Below are 18,216 nucleotides of genomic sequence, written 5' to 3' on the forward strand. Positions count from 1 at the left end.
AATTGGGCTCCAGCTGGACTCCAGGCTCCAAGATTCCTCCTTCCCCTTCCCAGGCATGAGAACAGGGCTGCAGCCCAAGTCTGAATGTCTACACTGCTATTCTCCACAAGCCCAAGTCAGCTGACCCAGGTCTGAGACTTGCTGCCACAGGTCTTTCTTTTTCCTGACTAGACATTCCCTTAGGTTAAAAAAATTCCTTTGCCTTTTTTATATAGAAATTACAGAACATTCAAAAGAATCCAGAACTATGCAGCCAAGGTATTTCCTCAGCTCCCCTAAGGACATCTCAGAGTGCTATTGGAAAGTCTATAATATGTTCATATTTATATTTTTTCCATTTGTCAGCTTACTTTTTGGGTTTCCCGTGAAAATGAGTGTGAAATTTTCCAGTGAGAATATAATTAAGGGACGTTTTCAGCTGACTTTATTTATTATTTACTGGATTTATTTTTTAAAGCTCCCTCTTTTCCTCATAAAATAAACTGTTTTTTCCCAATGGCCATTGATCTAGCTAACCAAGTTTGGTTTTGAACTACAGAAATCCCTCTCCTTTATAATATTTTCCTTTCCTGAGGACAATTCCATTTCACACAGCCAGTCACAAGAAACCGGACCTGACTGTTTCCTTGACAGTCGATGCCTCAGGAAAATGACTCAGAAGCAGTCCAGAAGCAAGGAAGACCCAGGGCCAGTAGGTTAGAGTCATTACCACTGCAAAACTGTCTACTCTTAAATATTCCTCCTGTTATGTCCTGTTTATCCACAGTTACGTAATGTCACAGTTCCTAAGAGCAGTTCTTCAGCTGGTGTAAACTGGCCTAACTCCTCTGAAGTGACAAGAGCGATGACAATTTATCCCAACTGAGGATCTGTTAAAAATCAGGTGAGGTGCTTTTAAATTTAAATCACCCCAAAATTCTCACTTCCATTGATATTCTCAGATGTGCACCCCAACCACTTCGAACAGCTATGTTCACTCCTAGTAGGCTACCTGAGATCCTCATAATAAAATGAAGAAAACTGGATGGGGAAAACTAACTGGTGTCAGCTGCTCCAAAGGGGAAAAAAAAGAATATAGATAAATGGGCAGTGTGCAGGTCTAAGGTGGCTAATGCATGCAATTTATCGCTTGGTTCAACCACTCATAACATACCACTTACTTGCCAAAACTTATTCTGTCTCATTAATTTTAGTAATTGTCAGAATTAAAAAACTGTAATGATTTGTTGTGCATGTCTGTATGACAATAATACACAGTATTACAATCTATAATGACTTTCATATATAGATCTCAAAGCACTTGACAAAGGTCAATATCATGCTCTGGATTTCACACACTGAGAAACAAAGGCACACGGGGTAAAGTGACTTTCCTAAAGTCACACTGTAGGTTAGCATACAAGCTTGAAATAGAACCCAGAACTTCTGAGTGCCCAGTCTCCTGGGTCATGCTGCCGTCTCCTTTCCCACTCAGTTGTGCTTTACCTACCTACTGTGTCTTTTTCTGTATTTACATTATAGCTCTGAGGAAGGGACTATCTTTCATTCTATGTTTGTATTGGCCTCTCATAACAGAGAATGGGGCCTCTATGCATTATTCTAATAATAAATATCTGCATATGTGTATACAGATTGAAGCTCTCTAGTCTGGCACTCTCTGATCCAGCAACATCCTGGCCCGGCATGATTTTAGTTAGCAGAATGTTCACTTACCATGGATGTGGCCAAGTTTCCTGCAGTCCCATAAAGTTTGTTTACAGCCACCAGTCCTGGCTTTCCGTCTTCTATGCCGTTATTTAGCTCTAATTTACCACCAAATGTCTTTTAAGAGCCCAGTAAGCAGTGGAAGTGTTAGTAATGCTGCTAGACTATATTGACCTCCCTTGACAATGGTTAGGTCCCGTGGGTGCAGAATTAGAGAGGCTGTGCCTATATTATCACGCAAATGTATATGTGCACACGTACATGCTCAGGATTCAAGACAAGAGTTTTGTTTGTTCTACACCCAGTTTTCTGAAAATGCAGTTGTTAAGTAACAATCGGGGTGAATGGTTCTCATAAAAGATGCTAAGAGAGAGAGCCACTTCATTCATTTTTTCTTGTACTTTCATGACGATTGAAGTTACAGAATAAACTATTTTTGATGGGGCCCTGTGTTGTACCAAAAAGTATCTTAGCGGGGTCATCCTTCATAAACTCAATGATTTGAGGGAGGTGAAGTATATTGTTCCTCAAACTGGGGAATGGATCAAGGAAGACTATTAAATACAGTCCCAGGAAATGCATTTTCTCCATTAAAAAAACAAAGAACCCCCAACCCACCTCAAGCTTTGCTGTGTGATTAGTTAACTCCTAGCAGAGAATTATGGAAAGAACTTGACATTCATCATGTACTAGATGAAGCATCTTGCAGGTTATTATGTTTGGCCTCACATACCAGGATCTCTGAAAGTGAGATTACCATGAAAAGTGATGCACTATGACATGAAGAAGAAGATAGTTTGTCCTCTACTTTTCCTCAGTATAGAATTTTGTGCTACACACTTACTGCCAAACTAGAAAGACCAGTTTGTGGGGTTAAGGGTACATTTGCATGAGCTTTGTGGGAACTGAAGAGGAAATTTGAGGCTAGTGATAGGCTCATTAAGGAAAAATTTAGCTGGCATTCCTTTAAGTTAGATATGGGTCATAATCACAAAATGCTAAACTGGATCTGAACTTTCCCAAATTTGGGACATTTTTTGACTGGAGGAGAAAGGAGTTGATTTATCTCACTTTAGAGATACAGGTCTTGATTTTGATTTTATCACTGTAAATTCGGGTTCCAAAGAGGATGGAGAGAGGCTGTTTTCAGTAGTGGCAGATGGCAGAACAAGGAGCAATGGTCTCAAGTTACAGTGGGGGAGGTGTAGGTTGGAAATTAGGAAAAACTATTTCACTAGGAGGGTGGTGAAATACTGGAATGGGTTACTTAGGGAGGTGGTGGAATCTCCATCCCTAAAAGTTTTCAAGTCTCGGCCTGACAAAGCGCTGGCTGGGTTGATTTCATTGGGATTGGTTCTGCTTTGAGCAGGGGACTTGACTTGATGATTTCCTTGGTCTCTTCCTGAGGTTCCTTCTTTGATGACCTCCTGAGGCTCTATAACTCTGGGTGTGTCTAGACTACATGCCTCCTTCGACGGAGGCATGTAGATTAGCCAGATCGGAAGAGGGAAATGAAGCCGCGATTAAAATAATCGTGGCTTCATTTAAATTTAAATGGCTGCCCCGATCTGCCGATCAGCTGTTTGTCGGCAGATCGGGGGAGTCTGGACGCGATGCCCCGACAAAGTAGCCTTTCTTCATCGACACAGGTAAGCCTCGTGAAACCAGGTTTACCTGTGTCGATGAAGAAAGGCTTCTTTGTCGGGGCATCGCGTCCAGACTCCCCCAATCTGCCGACAAACAGCTGATCGGCAGATCGGGGCAGCCATTTAAATTTAAATGAAGCCGCGATTATTTTAATCGCGGCTTCATTTCCCTCTTCCGATCTGGCTAATCTACATGCCTCCGTCGAAGGAGGCATGTAGTCTAGACACACCCTCTGTGATTCTATGACTCAGCATAAATCACAAAAACACCATCTGAATCAAAAGAGTGAGACCAGTGTGTGATCAGAATCAAATTCAGGGTATGGCTAAACTACAGGACAAAAGTAGAATTAAGATATGCCACTTTTGCTAAGTTAATTGCACAGATGAAGTTGAAATAGCTTAACTCAACTTTTGGTGCTGTCTACGCTGCAGGAAGTCAAAGGAAGAACATGCTTCCTTTGACTTCTCTTACTCCTTGTGGAAGCAGGATTACCAGCATCAACTGGAGTGCCCCTCTCACCTCGAATAAGCTATCTTCACTGGTCTTCTAATTCAAATCCTGGAAGATCGACAGCGGCAGCTTCAATCTTCCTCTGGAGTGTAGACGTTCCCTCAGAGGCCAGTGACGAAGTCTAGATCCAGATGCAAACTGTCCTAACTTCACAGTGTTTGGATTTTTGTTTTTTTGTTGAGCTACATTCATTTTCATTTACTCTCAAACTGGTTGTCACAGCGGTTACTTGCTGACAGACCCATGCCAACAATTGACTAAACTCACACCAGAAGTAAATACAAGTCTCATTGTTCAAAAAGTTTACAGACAGAAAAATCAGAAAGTTTAAAACAAGGTCTAAGAAAAACAACCTTATGACCCCAAATCATAGCTTGTGTAAACTAGGGTTGCCAGGTGTCCAGTATTGATCCGGACAGTCCGGTATTTTTGCCTCCTGTATGGTAAAAAATTCAGAAAATACCGATACCTAAAATGTCCGGTATTTTCTGATTTTTTTCCTGGCCAGGAGGCGAAAATCCTGGGTTCTTACCTGGTTCTTCAGGGGAGCTGTCAGGCCCGGAGCAGGAAGACAAGATGGTGGATGACTGCCAGCAGCTGTTAGGCCAAAAAACCTTAAAGGCATTTCTTAAAGGGGCCATGCTGTCTCATCCCTTTTTTTTCTCAACAAAAATTGTTCCCTGGTGGGTTTTTTTGGGGGCGAAGGGGAGGTGTTCGGTATTTTTGGTTAAACCATCTGGCAATCCTAGTGTAAACTGATCTGTTTCTACTGAATTTAATAGAGCTGTATCTGTTTACATCAGCTGAGGAGCTGGTTGACTGTACTCAAAACAAGAATGAGGACTCCCCCGATGGGAATGTTTCTAAAATTAATCAGCAGAAGCAACTAGTCAAATCCTATTTCTATAAAATGATGATACACATGCTTGGTTGGAAAATTAACAAATGTGTGTAATTGGGCATAGACAGGGACAAGGAGATAAAATAGCTATTGGTTGGCCTAAGCTATCAAAAATGAAATTCATAACGGGGAAGAGGTTCATGCTAGTTTCTACCTATCTCTTAAGACTTATGTCAAGCGCTTAAGTGGGCCTTAAGTGATACGTATATGGGCCTATGCACTGGCGTGAATTTCATTCTATGTGAGTGAAGATCTCCAATTTTATCTGTAATGTAGATATATCTTTTCAGGATCTGCAACTGCAAAGCTCTCTCTTTCAGTATTTAATTGAATATAGCAGCAATGCATAAGAAATTACTTCCATTAAAAATGAATCTCTTCCAGATCATTGCTTTTAACTACTCTCCCATGTCTTGAAACACTGACCTCAGCTGACTGTTTGGTTTTCAGGTATTAAGTGGAGTGGCCATGGAGAGAGAGACAAAGAGAAGCCTTCCTAATAAAAAGCTACACTGTTAATCAGTCCTTTGGTGATATAATGCAATGGCTGCTCTTTAATATACAGGTAGATTGTGAGTGTGAATAGTGAAATAATCTAAATGAGGCTACTGTGAAACTCTACTATAGGATATTTTGAATAAGGATCTAGTATGCTGCTAATTGGATTCAGTGAGTTGTATAGTCATTATACTATAACACTAGGTTGCTCTGAATAGAATATGAAATCCATATTTCTAGAGACAGTGTTTTTCGTGTGATTAAAATGTAAAAGGAAATGAGCATGCATATATATGGGCTTTCAAGAATAAAAATGAATAATTAAAAATTAATTCATTGCAATTATAAAGAATCCACAATGACATTATTTTGCCATTTATCTTTTAATTACAGATGTACTGTGATTCAGATTTCATAGGCATGATATTAGCATGGATTTTTAATGTTTGGAGAAAAACAAAGCAGTTTCATTGCACGGATATTTCTGGTATGACACCATCTCAGTGTAAAATGAAGATGGGGCGAGGCATGCTGGGCACTAAATATAAATCACTTTTCTTTCACCTCTTAGGACAGTTTTGCAATCAAACTGAGATGATAAATGAGCTCAGCTTTTAATGTAAAAAGAGCCTAAATTACAAAACCACCAGCATGTATATAATTCATTCAGGAACCACTGCTCAGGTAAAAGCTCAAGGCTGAATTAGTCTGAGAACTCTATTATCTCTCACCTGGTGGAAGGGTGATTAGTGGGAGAAATATCACATTTATATTTAAAATAAAAGTTTCAAAGGTGACTTGTGTTCTTTGACAAACCAACCATCTTAAAAATGGAGAGAGATCAAGGAGTATCCCCCTTTATGATTTCCAGCTCCTATGCCTCGGCACCAAATTTATCCAGAATAATCAGTGACTGTGCTGAATCACCCTGCCATTGATCTAAAGTCTAGCACACTTAGTGTCCTTGAGGGAGGGGGCAGATCCCTCCAAACAGTTATGCCAAGGTTCTTAAGTCACAGCGCCAGTGAATCCTGCATAGTCTCAAGTGTCAACTCAACTGTCAGTGGAGTACAGCAGCCAAAAAGCAGATATACTGTATAAGGAGCAGTAACAGCAGCTCACTCATCCCTCCTAGCGTGAAGGAGGAAATGCACGGCTTCATTTTTTTATAAAATGTCAGAAAATGGACAAATCGACCAACCGGGCAAGGAGAAAATGGGTATTTCACTAATAAATACCCTTCTTTATAAATTTTCTAGTAAAATGGAATGTAATGTCTTCATAGCATATAGTGTAGTTCATATAAAAGGAGTGTTTCCTTTACAGATGTCCTTGTATGGTAATAAGTGGAAAAGGCTGATGCTTACTATTAGAGTGGTACCTCATAAGCCATAGCAATGGCAAGCCTGTGATGGATAACAGCTGCAGTATCATTATGGGTAAATATTGGCTTTTTAATGACAACAGCTGTAATTCTTTGTCAAGGCTGTTCCTCTCTCATGCACTTAGAGTGCAGAAGGTAGAGACCTTAAAATACCTTGCCACTACGGGCTTCTGTTTAAAAAACTCCTCAGGGTCACAGACTTCCTGACCTTGAATGATACACTGTCACCATCCAAATGCAAAACCTCCTTTTAGGCAAGAGGAAGCACTTGGGAACTTTTCCCTGTGGGGTAACCCCAAGCTCTTAACACTCCCTTAGTAGAGAGCCTGAAAACAAACTGTGATCTAATAGCTGACCTTCAGTGGAGGCACATGAACACAGGACCCTGCTGCCTTCTAGGACATAGGAATTAAATTATAGTCTTAAAAAGATGATTTTATTAACAAAACAAAGAAGATATATTTGGTAAAGAATACTTGGTTGCTAGGTATTACAGAGTAACTAAGAAAAATTGCTACCCTGGGATTTAGTTTCAGTTATAGCATTTGGGAGTGGGGGCTAGTACAGAGGAGTTTAAACAAATTAAAAACAAAGAAAATAACCTGATCACATCTAACTAAACATTCTCTGTTCACTTAATATATACTTAGTTCCAGGGTTTGGTCTTTCCTTAGGTATAGATATTGCTAAAAAATCCATGCCTTTATTCCTGGTTCAGTCCATCTCTCCCCCCTCCTCTAAATTCACACACAAAGGGTGCATCTACACTGCAAGGCTTAACTTGAAATAAGCTATGCAAATTGAGCTACGCCATTGCGTAGCTTATTTTGAAATAGTTTCTTTCAAAACAGGCAGTATCTACACAGCACTTATTTCGAAATAGAACACTCTTCCTCCAAATTCCCTTATTCGTCCTATAATGAGGGTTACAGGAGTCGGAGTAAGAAGTCCTTCAGCTTAACAGTATTTTGACATTATTTTGCCTGCTGTGTAGATATGGACTAAGTTATTTTGGAATAGCACTAGTTATTTTGAAATAGTGTTGCAGTATAGATGTACCCGTAGGCTACGTCTACATTGGCCCCTATTCCGTAATAGGGATGCTAATGTAGCACTTGGGAATAGGCAAATCCGCGGGGGATTTAAATATCCCCCGCGGGATTTGCATTTTCATGGCTGCCGCTTTTTTCCGGCTTGTAGATAAGCCGGAGAAAAGCGCCAGTCTGGACGCGATCCTCCGGAAAATAAGCTCTTTTCCGGAAGATCTCTTATTCCTACTTTCAAGCGTCCAGACTGGCGCTTTTCTCCGGCTTATCTACAAGCCAGAAAAAAGCGGCAGCCATGAAAATGCAAATCCCGCGGGGGATATTTAAATCCCCCGCGGATTTGCCTATTCCCAAGTGCTACATTAGCATCCCTATTACGGAATAGGGGCCAATGTAGACATAGCCAAAGGGAAAACTGAAACAGGCAAAACTTCAAAAATCTTTCCCTCTCTTCCCATTGGCTCTCCTGGCTCCCTGACAGCACTTCTGGGGGTTAACACTTTAGTTACTGAGTGCTGGGATGTCTAGAAAAGAGTAATACCGTTCCCATCCATCACATTCTGCTTTTCTCATTAGTAGATCTACAGAATGTTTACTTGATTGCTGTGTGTTTGATTTATTTCCATTAGCATTGCATAAGGGAGTAACAGATGCAAGTCAAAGGACTCATGCAAAGACTGCAGAAACTGGCCAAAGAAACTTTGGTCTCTATTTGGCAAAAGGCAAACGCTTCATGGAAAACACAGCTACATCTTATTACAAAGGCAGAGCTCCCAATAACATTTTTGGCTTTTCTCTGAGATTAATATTAAGTAGCCCTTAGATGTTGCATTCAATGACATGCATATGTTTTTAAGGAGTCCAAGGAGATATTCAGATCCTACTGTGAGATGGGAGCCATGTAAGTACCTAAACAGAGATCACTACTTTGAATCTGTCTTCAATCCTAGCAACTCTTATTCACTGCAGTGCTCCATGTTCAAAGCTGGCAGCTCACACAGATTTCTATACCATCAGAAGTGTTGTCCAATTACTAGGAAGTATATTTTACTCTACAATCATATGTTGTATGAAAATAACATGAATTCCTAACAATAAATGAATGCATTCACTAGCAAGAAGGATGGAGACCGCTCTATAGTCATAAGATTTTTTTTTCTCTAATTTACATCTACTCCTTTTGAGATCTGGCCAGCAAGTTGCCTCTAAGTTTTTCACAGTCCTAAAAATGCCCTTCATTTCGGTTGCTCTTTGCTCCAATTGTTTCTTCTCTTCACAGTCTTTTCATGTTTTGCAGGTTGGCTTTTAGTGTCTATTCCCTCTTCTGGGTGAGTGCCCGGATTTCTGATCCATATTTCATTTCTGGCAGGTCGCAGTTGTCAGATTTTTTAGAAAGAGGAATCTTAGCCTTTATGATGCAGTTCAGCCTGCCAAAGAACAAGGTTCAGCCTTGAGTCTTCTCTAGACCTCATTGCCCTGTTTCAGAATATCACCTACAAAGTTACAATGCAGTTACCTGAAGCGGCACATTGCAGACTCTTATCTGGAAGCCGTTGCTACTTCATAAGCACAAGGGACTACTACTGTAGTCTTTCCTTATAGAAGTTATAGCAACTGAAAATGATTCTATAGCAGTTACATAGAATTTAACAGAGAATTCTCTCTTTTTGTATAAGTATTTTTAAATACAATCCTATAGAATTTCATAGCAAAGTAATAATTTTAAATTAAACATTCTATACATCTTTTCCTGAGGTCTTACTTTGCTACAGTGGAACCCTTCTATTCCACTGGATGCAATATCACTCCATTTCTCAAGACCAGCATATAAATGCATAACATACACCCACACAGTTTTAAAGAGTGTAGGTGCTAAGGACAGCTTTATGGCCTGGTAGCCCAACATGCTAGTCCCCGCTCAAGGGTACCCGTGTCTTGCTATAGTAGCTGTGTCAGAGAAAGAAACACATGGTTTAGAGGTTAAAGGACAGGCAGGGCTTACCAGCCAGAGCTCTCTGGAGCAGAGGTCTGATAATATATTCAGACCCATGAGCCCTGGTGTGCTCAGCAGAGCTGAAGCCCTAAGACTCCCCCACCCCCCACTAAGCAGCTGAAACCCGGAGTCCTAAATGGCATGGGGGTAGTACGGTACAGTGGAGGCTCTGGGAAATTTAAGCACTGAGTTCACACCTAGAAATTTGGAAGTCTATTGCTCATAAATACTGGTTGAATCATCTTGAACACGTAACTTTATCTCCCTGTGACTCAGTGGGGATAAAGGTACTTATTATCCAATTGGATGCCTTGCTGGAGCCGTAAGCATAAGTAACAGTATGAACCAAAGGCTGTGAACCAGAGTAGGCCCAGTCTTGACAAAATAGCAATACACCACATACTAGCTACCATGGAATAAGCACGTTCCTGACTGCAGAAAATGGTACAGGAACACAGAGATCTCTCAAGTAACTACATAAATACATTTCTAAGAGATGGTATAAGAACACACTGAGTCCCTGTAAAGAAAAGGAATGGACGATAGGAAAATAGACAAAGATGTTTTGTTTGAACTAGCAGGCTCAAGGTAGAAGGGTGTCTTAACACTGTGTCATATGAGTGTCATATGTAACTTCTTTGTATCAAAGGAGAAGTCATAGGAGGGACCTCTTTGTACTTGCCAAGAGGACACCATTGTCATGGGCATACATGTGTTAGTGTACCTGTAACTCCTTTGGAGCATTATAAGCATGCCTTGCCATTGATAAACCTGGCTGAGCACCTCTGCCACTAAACCAAATTTGTGGGCTTTCTTATGATAATACCAAGATCTGCTGAATCAGTAAGCTGCAGTCTCTACTCAAGCAGCTGACAACGGTACCAAAAACAGGTGGACTGAGCAGCTATAAGAACTTACCAACCTTAACATCTGTCCGAAGCAGTGCCACCACCCAGCACACAGATACTGAAAGCCTTAAAAAGCCTTAAAAAACTAGTGCATCTAAAAAGCTTTGAGATCCTAAGGAATGAACTAAGGTCTTTCAAACACTTAATGCTAACTTTATACATGTGAGCAGTCCTATCACAGCATTTTTGCAGGACAGGTTTCTAAGGCTAAATGAGATTTAATAATTATTATTACTATTATACTGCACAGTGTTCCAAAATTAATTTGGGTGGTACGGAGGTAACAGTATATGCTGGAATAAAATTTCTATTGTGAATCCTGAAAACTAAGAATAGTAAAATCTTGTCTATAAATGTTTTATACTATATTTATTGAAGTCATATGTTATATACTTAGTCTTTCCTTAATAAAATATTTCAATAAAGAGAAAGCAATTTCCAGTCCATTGTGGAACTTATGAGCAGGATAAATGCGTAGTTTATTGGACCATAGGGAAGAGACTATGTAGTTGATCTGTCATCCTCTGTCAAACCTTAACAGGTAAGTATAGCTTGTCCACTTTGATCTATCACAGTTATGATGCTGAGTAGAGCAGTCAGGCCAATGACAAACATTATTATTTTAAACTGCAACCTTTGATGTGACAACATCTGTAAAGGTTAAGGGCAAAAATGATAAAGTACTAATCAACTGTCCTGTACTAGTGATACAAAACCGATGGTGTCCAAAGTGAAGTTAAAGAGCTGCTGTGTGACCTCAGTGCAGGATATTCCACAAAGAGGTGGGGGATCTGGAATTTGTATTAGAAGACATCACAGCCTCTGCCTTGGCACTCATAAGGGCTATGAAGATTGCACTGTTAGGGCCCAATGTGGCAATCTACTGAGAGTTATCAGACTTCAGTGGAAGTTGAGGAAATCACCATTTCAAAGACAGGGCTCATAAGAGTGAATTATATTTTAGAGTATGACATTTTTTACCTATTTGCCTCTGGCTTGAGTTTCAGATTTAGAGCCAAATCTTGAAATTCTTACTCTGTCCTTAAAGGCAAGGTCAAATAGCTTTGATTGAGTGAGTACATCAGGTTTTGTCCTATGAACAATTTTCAATGTGTGCTATTGGAATATACTTGATGCAGCTTCTTTTTTCAACTACATGGAAACAGATTTATTTTTTCCTGACCCATACAATCTGAAAATTGCCCTTAGAAAGAATTCACCTATGAATGAGACACCAGGTTTAGAAAACTGACAATGACTATATCTCTTATACAGTATCATATTTTGTTCCTTGCTATCATCCCCTCTTAGAATGTTTTGTTCACTCTCTGAAATACCTCTAAAATTTGGGATTAACAAAAATGGACTGATGATAAAATGGATGAATCAGCGCACCTTAGAACAGACATTCTGGAAGCAAAACTGCTACCGTTCCTCTTATAATTACAAAATCACTGGCTAACATGAGTAGAGGTTTGTGGATGATTTGACAGTTCATTTACTTGAAAGCATGAGAGACGGAGTCCTCAGGGAGCCTTTTACAGACGTGTTTCTTGTTAGAAATGCAGAAATCACCAAACCACCACTCACCTGAGCAAACAACAGGACTACAATGTGTCCCTGGGATGTGGCACTTACTAGCAGATGAAAGAGTGGCAGACTGCTGTGCTGTCCCAGGATTTGCACAGCAATGTTCCCTTTAAACTTTTCCATCCATGTGCAGATTTTTTCCATCCAGGTGCAGAATTTATTTTACATGCACCGAGAGGTGTATGGATATGCACCACCAGTAGAAACCAAACACCTCGCTGTGGGTGCTCTGCTAATCTGCCAGGTGGCATTGGAATCTCTGTTGAGTGGCCACACAAGTGCACAGCTTACAGGGAACGCTGCAGCACAGAAAAGAAACTGTTGCTTCTTTGCAGCTCCCTTGTTGTTGACCTATGCCCGTATGCTACCCCCAGTGTGCTAGATCAGTTGTGGCAAGATTTTGCCCATTCCTCTCCATCTTTGAAGGTGTGTGTGTTGGGGTGGGGGGTGGTGGTGTAGTGGAATTTGCCCCTTGCTCGAAAAAGATAAGGAACTAGCCTAACAGTAATTAGGGGCCCACTAGCTTGTGAGCAAGAATGAAGCTGTATTTCACATTTTCTAATTTGTGACAGGCACAAGCAGGCAGAGTAAAACCGCACATAGGCATAAGATAAGAGTACCCCTCCCCAATTACTGGAATGTCAGTCGTGAACGTTAGAAATAATGTATTGCTGTGCTTTAACCAATGAAATGTAAAAGCCAATCAAACTGTTATTCATGTATCCGATAAAAGGCTATGCACAGAGCGGCACGGGGTCGCTCCTTGCTATTTTTTGCTGTAAAGCTCAAGGGGATGACCATCAGCGCTGATTAATAAAAGTCTGGTAAATCCTCCTTCGGGCATCCGTGTCATTCTGTTACACCAGTTTGAGTCCGGTACGGTTACAGTGGGGGGGGAGGAAGACAGGCTATGCCTACATTGCACTATTAATTTGAGTGATTCACACCTGGGGTGCTAGCATTCTTGTAGCAAAACTGATAATACAAATAAAACATGATAATATTTTTGTTGATTCTGCTCTCTCCTGTGTTTGAGGACATATTGCCTGGTTCTTTGTGCTGAGATAGCCAAAGATTCCTTCCCACTCAAATGTGGGAGAACTTTTCTGTCCTTGTGAGGGGCACTCTAGCAAGGGTATTACAGGACTATCAGCACTCGAGTGATTAGCCCTGTGTTCTCTCTGCAACATGGATAAGTTCCAACTTGAGTTAAGGTAGAGCCTGGGCTCTAATCTACCCCCTTCCAGCTGGGTCACCTTTTAAAGCACCTCTAAACACAATCTGGATAAGAGCCCAAGGTAAATGTGCAGTGTAGACATACCTGGAGTGAGTTAGCAGCACCTCTGATGGTGTGTCTTTACTGCAGCATTAACTCAGGCTCTAACCTCATTTTAGCCAAATCCTCCAACTATCCAAACATAAAAATATTTGACTCAGGGTACGTCTAGACTACAATCCTCTTTCGAAAGAGGTTTTTTCAAAAGAATCTTTCGAAAAAGCCTCTTTCGAAAGAGAGCGTCTAGACTGCAAACTCTTCTTTCGAAAAAGTGAGCCGCTTTTTCGAAAGAGAGCACCCAGGCAGTCTGGATGCTCTCTTTCGAAAAAGCCCTGTTTGCATTCAAGAATGCCTTTATTCGAAAGAGCACTTTCAAAAAAAGGCATTCCTCCTCGTGAAATGAGGAGTACCGCTGTCGAAAGAAAAGCCATGTTCTTTCAATTTAATTTCAAAAGAACGCGGCTGTAGTCTAGACACAGCCCCAGTGACGGAGGAGCTTTGATGATGGTCTCGATTGCTGGGGGATGTACCCTTGTGCTTGAGCTCTGTTTTATTTTGGGCTGGAATCTGCTCACTTTGGGTACAGATGAAGGCTGAAACCCAGGTTACTCAACTTGGATGCTGATAGTCCTCCAGTGCCTTCCCACAATTCTGCAAGGTAGTATATTCCTAGTCTTCTCCATTCTTTTGCAACAGAAATCACCTACAAGTTTACATATACCCATTCATAGGCCTGCCAACAAAAGTGTTGAGGGGGCAGCAAAGGAGGCAGTTGCCCCAGGATCCAGCCTGGGGCTCCCAGCTGCTGCTACTACTGCAGGGCCAGTGGTGGCCAGAGCTCCAGGCCCTCTAAAATGCCACTGGAGCACCAGGCAGCGCACTCCAGGCAACTCTGAGGACTAGGAGGGGCCAACATGGCATGCTCCGGGCAACACTGAGGGCTGGCTGCTCCGGACCCACCCCTTTGTCAGTGGCTCCATTCTTCATCCCACATTGCCCAGGCACCAGGCCAGTCTGCCTGCCTTCCCATTCAACATTTAAGCCTCATTCCAATGAGGCTGGCTATAGTTCTACAAAGCGCATCAGACATATGGAGAGTAGAGATTCCTGTTCTCCCTAGTGGGGTGGGGCTTCAGGTAGATGATAGGGAAGTGGATGACTTGGTTCACATGGAATTCTGAGATCACGTTCAGACTGAAATTAGACTATAACCTTCAAAACATGTTATCTCCATGGAAAACAGTATATGACTACTCAACTGGCTGGGGTGATTGCAACTAGAAAGCCAATGTTCATAGAAAGATAAAGTGAAGGGTTTTGAACCAGACAGTCCAGTATTTGAGCTTTCTGTCCAGGAAACAAATTGAGAAAATACCAGATATATCAGTGTCCGGTATTTTCTAATTTAGTAAGTTTTATTATTATCATGAGGCAGTATGTAGTCGCGTACTGCCTGGCTGGTAGATATGCTCACACTGCGTGAGTGTGTCTACCAGCCAGGCAGTATGCAACTACACAGCAAAGAGGAGGGGGGCAGGAGTGGGGTGGGATGGAATCCCCAGGGCTGGACTCAACCGTACACAAGACAGACAGCGCCCCAGGATCTGCGTGCACCCGGGCCAGCCCTGCCCTCCCCAGCCGGTCCCCCCCCCCACGACCTCCTCCTGGCCAGCCCCACTCCCTGCTGTCAGGTTCTCCCCTCCCCCCCCACTAGCCCCGGTCCCCCTAACCTCTTCCCGGCCAGCCCTGCTTCCTACCGGCCGGTTTCCCCACCCGCCCGATCTCCACTGGCCAGCCCTACTCCCCTACCCCCTCCTGGCCAGCCCTGCTTCCCGCCAGCCATTCCCACCGCCCCTCCCCCAATCTCCCCTGCCAGCCCCTCTCCCCTTGACCTCCTCCCAGCCACTACCCCCGCCAATCTGAGATCAAGTGTGTCCGGTATTTATTTGAAATCATCTGGTAACCCTAGTGAAGGAACATGAGGGAAAAGGTTCAAATGAGGAATCTGCTAATGCAAATAGGATTAGACCGAAAATACTTCACCACCACATCAGAATTCGTTTCAGTACAGGAAGGAAGGATTTTCCCTTGAAAAACCTCAATGTAACTGGATGGGCAAAGATAGTACAGTTATCATGGGGAAATGGGGTGAAAAGTGCTAATAGCTCCCAAGTCCACTAATAAGAAATGGAGGACAACCCCAATATTTTCAGAGAGAGGAGACTGTTTAGAATAGTTGGCATCTTGGTTTTAATCAGGATTGTAAATTGTGTGATATTCTGTGTTATTGTGTACATTTATCCCAAGGTGCACCTGTGCATCTGGAATATCTTAAACAGTTCTGCAGCAGGCACTGTGCTTTGTGGTCACAGATGAAGGGGCCAGGTTTGTTCAGAAAAAGCATACAAAATATTAAAGGATTAATAAAGTTTTTTTCAAAAAGATGAATAAAGATTCTTTCCAAAATTTCCATTTAAATGTATGTAGTCTGTTTTTTTAAAAAAGGAAGCCGTTTACACTATGTTCAGGCTCAAAATATCTAACCTGCACTTTGAGACAGTAACGGTATGGCTACACTAGCCACCCTACTTCGAACTAGGGTGGCTAATGTAGTCATTCGAACTTGCAGATGAAGCCCGGGAGTTAAATATCCTGGGCTTCATTTGCATGTTCCCAGGCGCCGCCATTTTTAAATGCCCGGTAGCTCGAACTACCTGCCCGCGGCTACACGCGGCACGGGCTAGGTAGTTCGAATTAACACTCTTAATTCGAACTACCATTACTCCTCCTGCAATTTAAATCCCGGGCTTCATTTGCAAGTTCAAATGACTACATTAGCCACCCTAGTTCGAACTAGGATGGCTAGTGTAGCCATACCCTAAGCTACTTGAGTTACACCTGATACCACCAAAATGCACATGGGCTATCTAGGGGTATCACAGGCTTTGTCAAGCATTCCAGCTGAAGTAGGCTGTTTAATGAAGCATAGAAGGAAAATATATTTTAGAGGCAATACAAGACTGTGCTCACATTTAAAGCATGAATTTGCCTATCCAGATTCAGCTACACAGCAGATTTTAATTTCATGGATCAGAGAAGGGGGAATTGTTTGTCAGATGAATCTCCAGAAAAAATTGCTTATGGGAATGTATGTTTGTGTGTGAAAGTTCTTGACTATTTTTGGGAAAAGGGTGGCCCCTGAAGGTTTCAAACATCTGTTCCAATGGGCTGCTCTGGAGATTTTTTATCTTTGGTTTACCAGATGAGAAGTCAGTGCAGATAGCACTGCGCAGGTTTGCCTTCCACTAGGACTACTATCTTTGTTGAAAAAGGCAGATACTGAACACATTGCATCATTCTAATTTCTCTGAAGACATGGGTTTAAACTATAACAGGATGACACAAAGGCAGATATTTTAGACAGCTCCTCCATGTTCCTAATTAAGTGACCTTTGTTGACGGCATAAATAAAAAACTGAGAGCCCAATCCTTCAAAGTGATCCTTCACTCTCAGCTGCTATCTGTTAGCACCTACCAACATTCGGCATGAAAGAATGATTCAAACAAAAAACCTATTGGGGGGTGGAATTAAAACTGGGAAAGGAAAGATACACTGTGAGTCTGTGTCCAATACTTGTGTGAGCATTTCCTTCTACATGTGCTCTGTATCTCAAGGTTATTTTATTGTATTTTACAATGCCCTTGCCTGTTTAGCTGCATGACAGAATAAATGGTCTATAAAATCCACAGTAACTGCTGATAGCCATATGTACTATAAAGGGAGAAATTTCCTGCTGTTTTTGAATTCTACATTCTGAAGATGTACAACAGAAATCACTATTTATTTTGGAGTGGGAACTAACTTAATACTGAAGAAATACAATCAAACCCAGTCAGAAATACTCCACACTTTTCTTCTGGAAAAAAAAAAGAATAAACAAAATCTACATACATGAAGGTTATATATGTACAAAGTTAGGATTTCTAGTAAGCACTCAGACTCCTTATTCACAATTCAAATTTTCTGACTGCTTTGATGTAAATCTACTTGACCTTATGCATGCCTACACCAGGACTCAGTAATCAACCGAGATAATTATTTGATGGTGGAGGAGAAAGATAAGGAGACAGTCAGTAAATTATAACAACATTAATTAAAAGGTTTATTAATACCAATATTGAAGCACCTGTAACAAAAATAATGTTTAAAAACCATTTTGTAGGTACAATGACCAGATATTATGTCATTTTTAAGGTATTGATTTGATTCTTGTTTTCTGCATAATGAAAGTATTTATGTTTATTTTTGTCATACACTAAGAAACAGAAATTACATTTCCACCATGTGTAGGTTTCCTGTAAAGATGTGCAAGAAAACAATGTTTTCGGGGAATACTTGAAATTTATTTCAACTGTGCATGCTCTACTCAGTCAGAACTTGATTCCTAAGTCTGCTGTTCATCTTTAGCTTTTTTTGAGGTCAGTGGGAGCTGAGGACACTCACAAACCCCCAGGATCATATCGCTTCTTGAGTTTGGAAAACTGCTGAGAAAACTGACCTATCCAGGTACATCTTTCTTTTTACTATAAAGATTGATGATAATAAAAAACTAATGATTTTTTACTTGCCAATCAAAAAAATAATTCATGGTGGACCAGCAGCACTTTGCAAAGCTGCAGTACATTTTTAGTGACTCCAATTAGAAATTAGAATTTCTATTTCGAATAGACTTGTTGATTTGTTAACGTTTCAAGC

At 41.2% G+C, this 18,216-nt stretch overlaps 1 protein-coding gene across 6 annotated transcripts in view; it reads right to left on the minus strand.

Annotated features, from left to right (window-relative positions):
* Window positions 1-18,216, minus strand: part of FARS2 (phenylalanyl-tRNA synthetase 2, mitochondrial) — a 393,359-nt gene that overhangs the window by 23,285 nt on the left and 351,858 nt on the right. Inside the window, exon 8 of one of the 6 annotated variants that reach the window (XM_089776400.1) lies at window positions 8,126-9,120. The exons of the other annotated variants lie outside the window; for them this stretch is intronic. Within the exon in view, the coding sequence (XP_089632526.1) occupies window positions 9,006-9,120 (115 nt within the window). The 3' untranslated portion in view covers window positions 8,126-9,005. Of the gene's footprint in view, window positions 1-8,125; window positions 9,121-18,216 lie in introns of those variants that run through there. 6 annotated transcript variants of the gene reach the window in all.

Source organism: Pelodiscus sinensis, chromosome 2 (assembly GCF_052426305.1).
Source record: "Pelodiscus sinensis isolate ZL-2025 chromosome 2, ASM5242630v1, whole genome shotgun sequence".
Taxonomy (NCBI): domain Eukaryota; kingdom Metazoa; phylum Chordata; order Testudines; family Trionychidae; genus Pelodiscus; species Pelodiscus sinensis.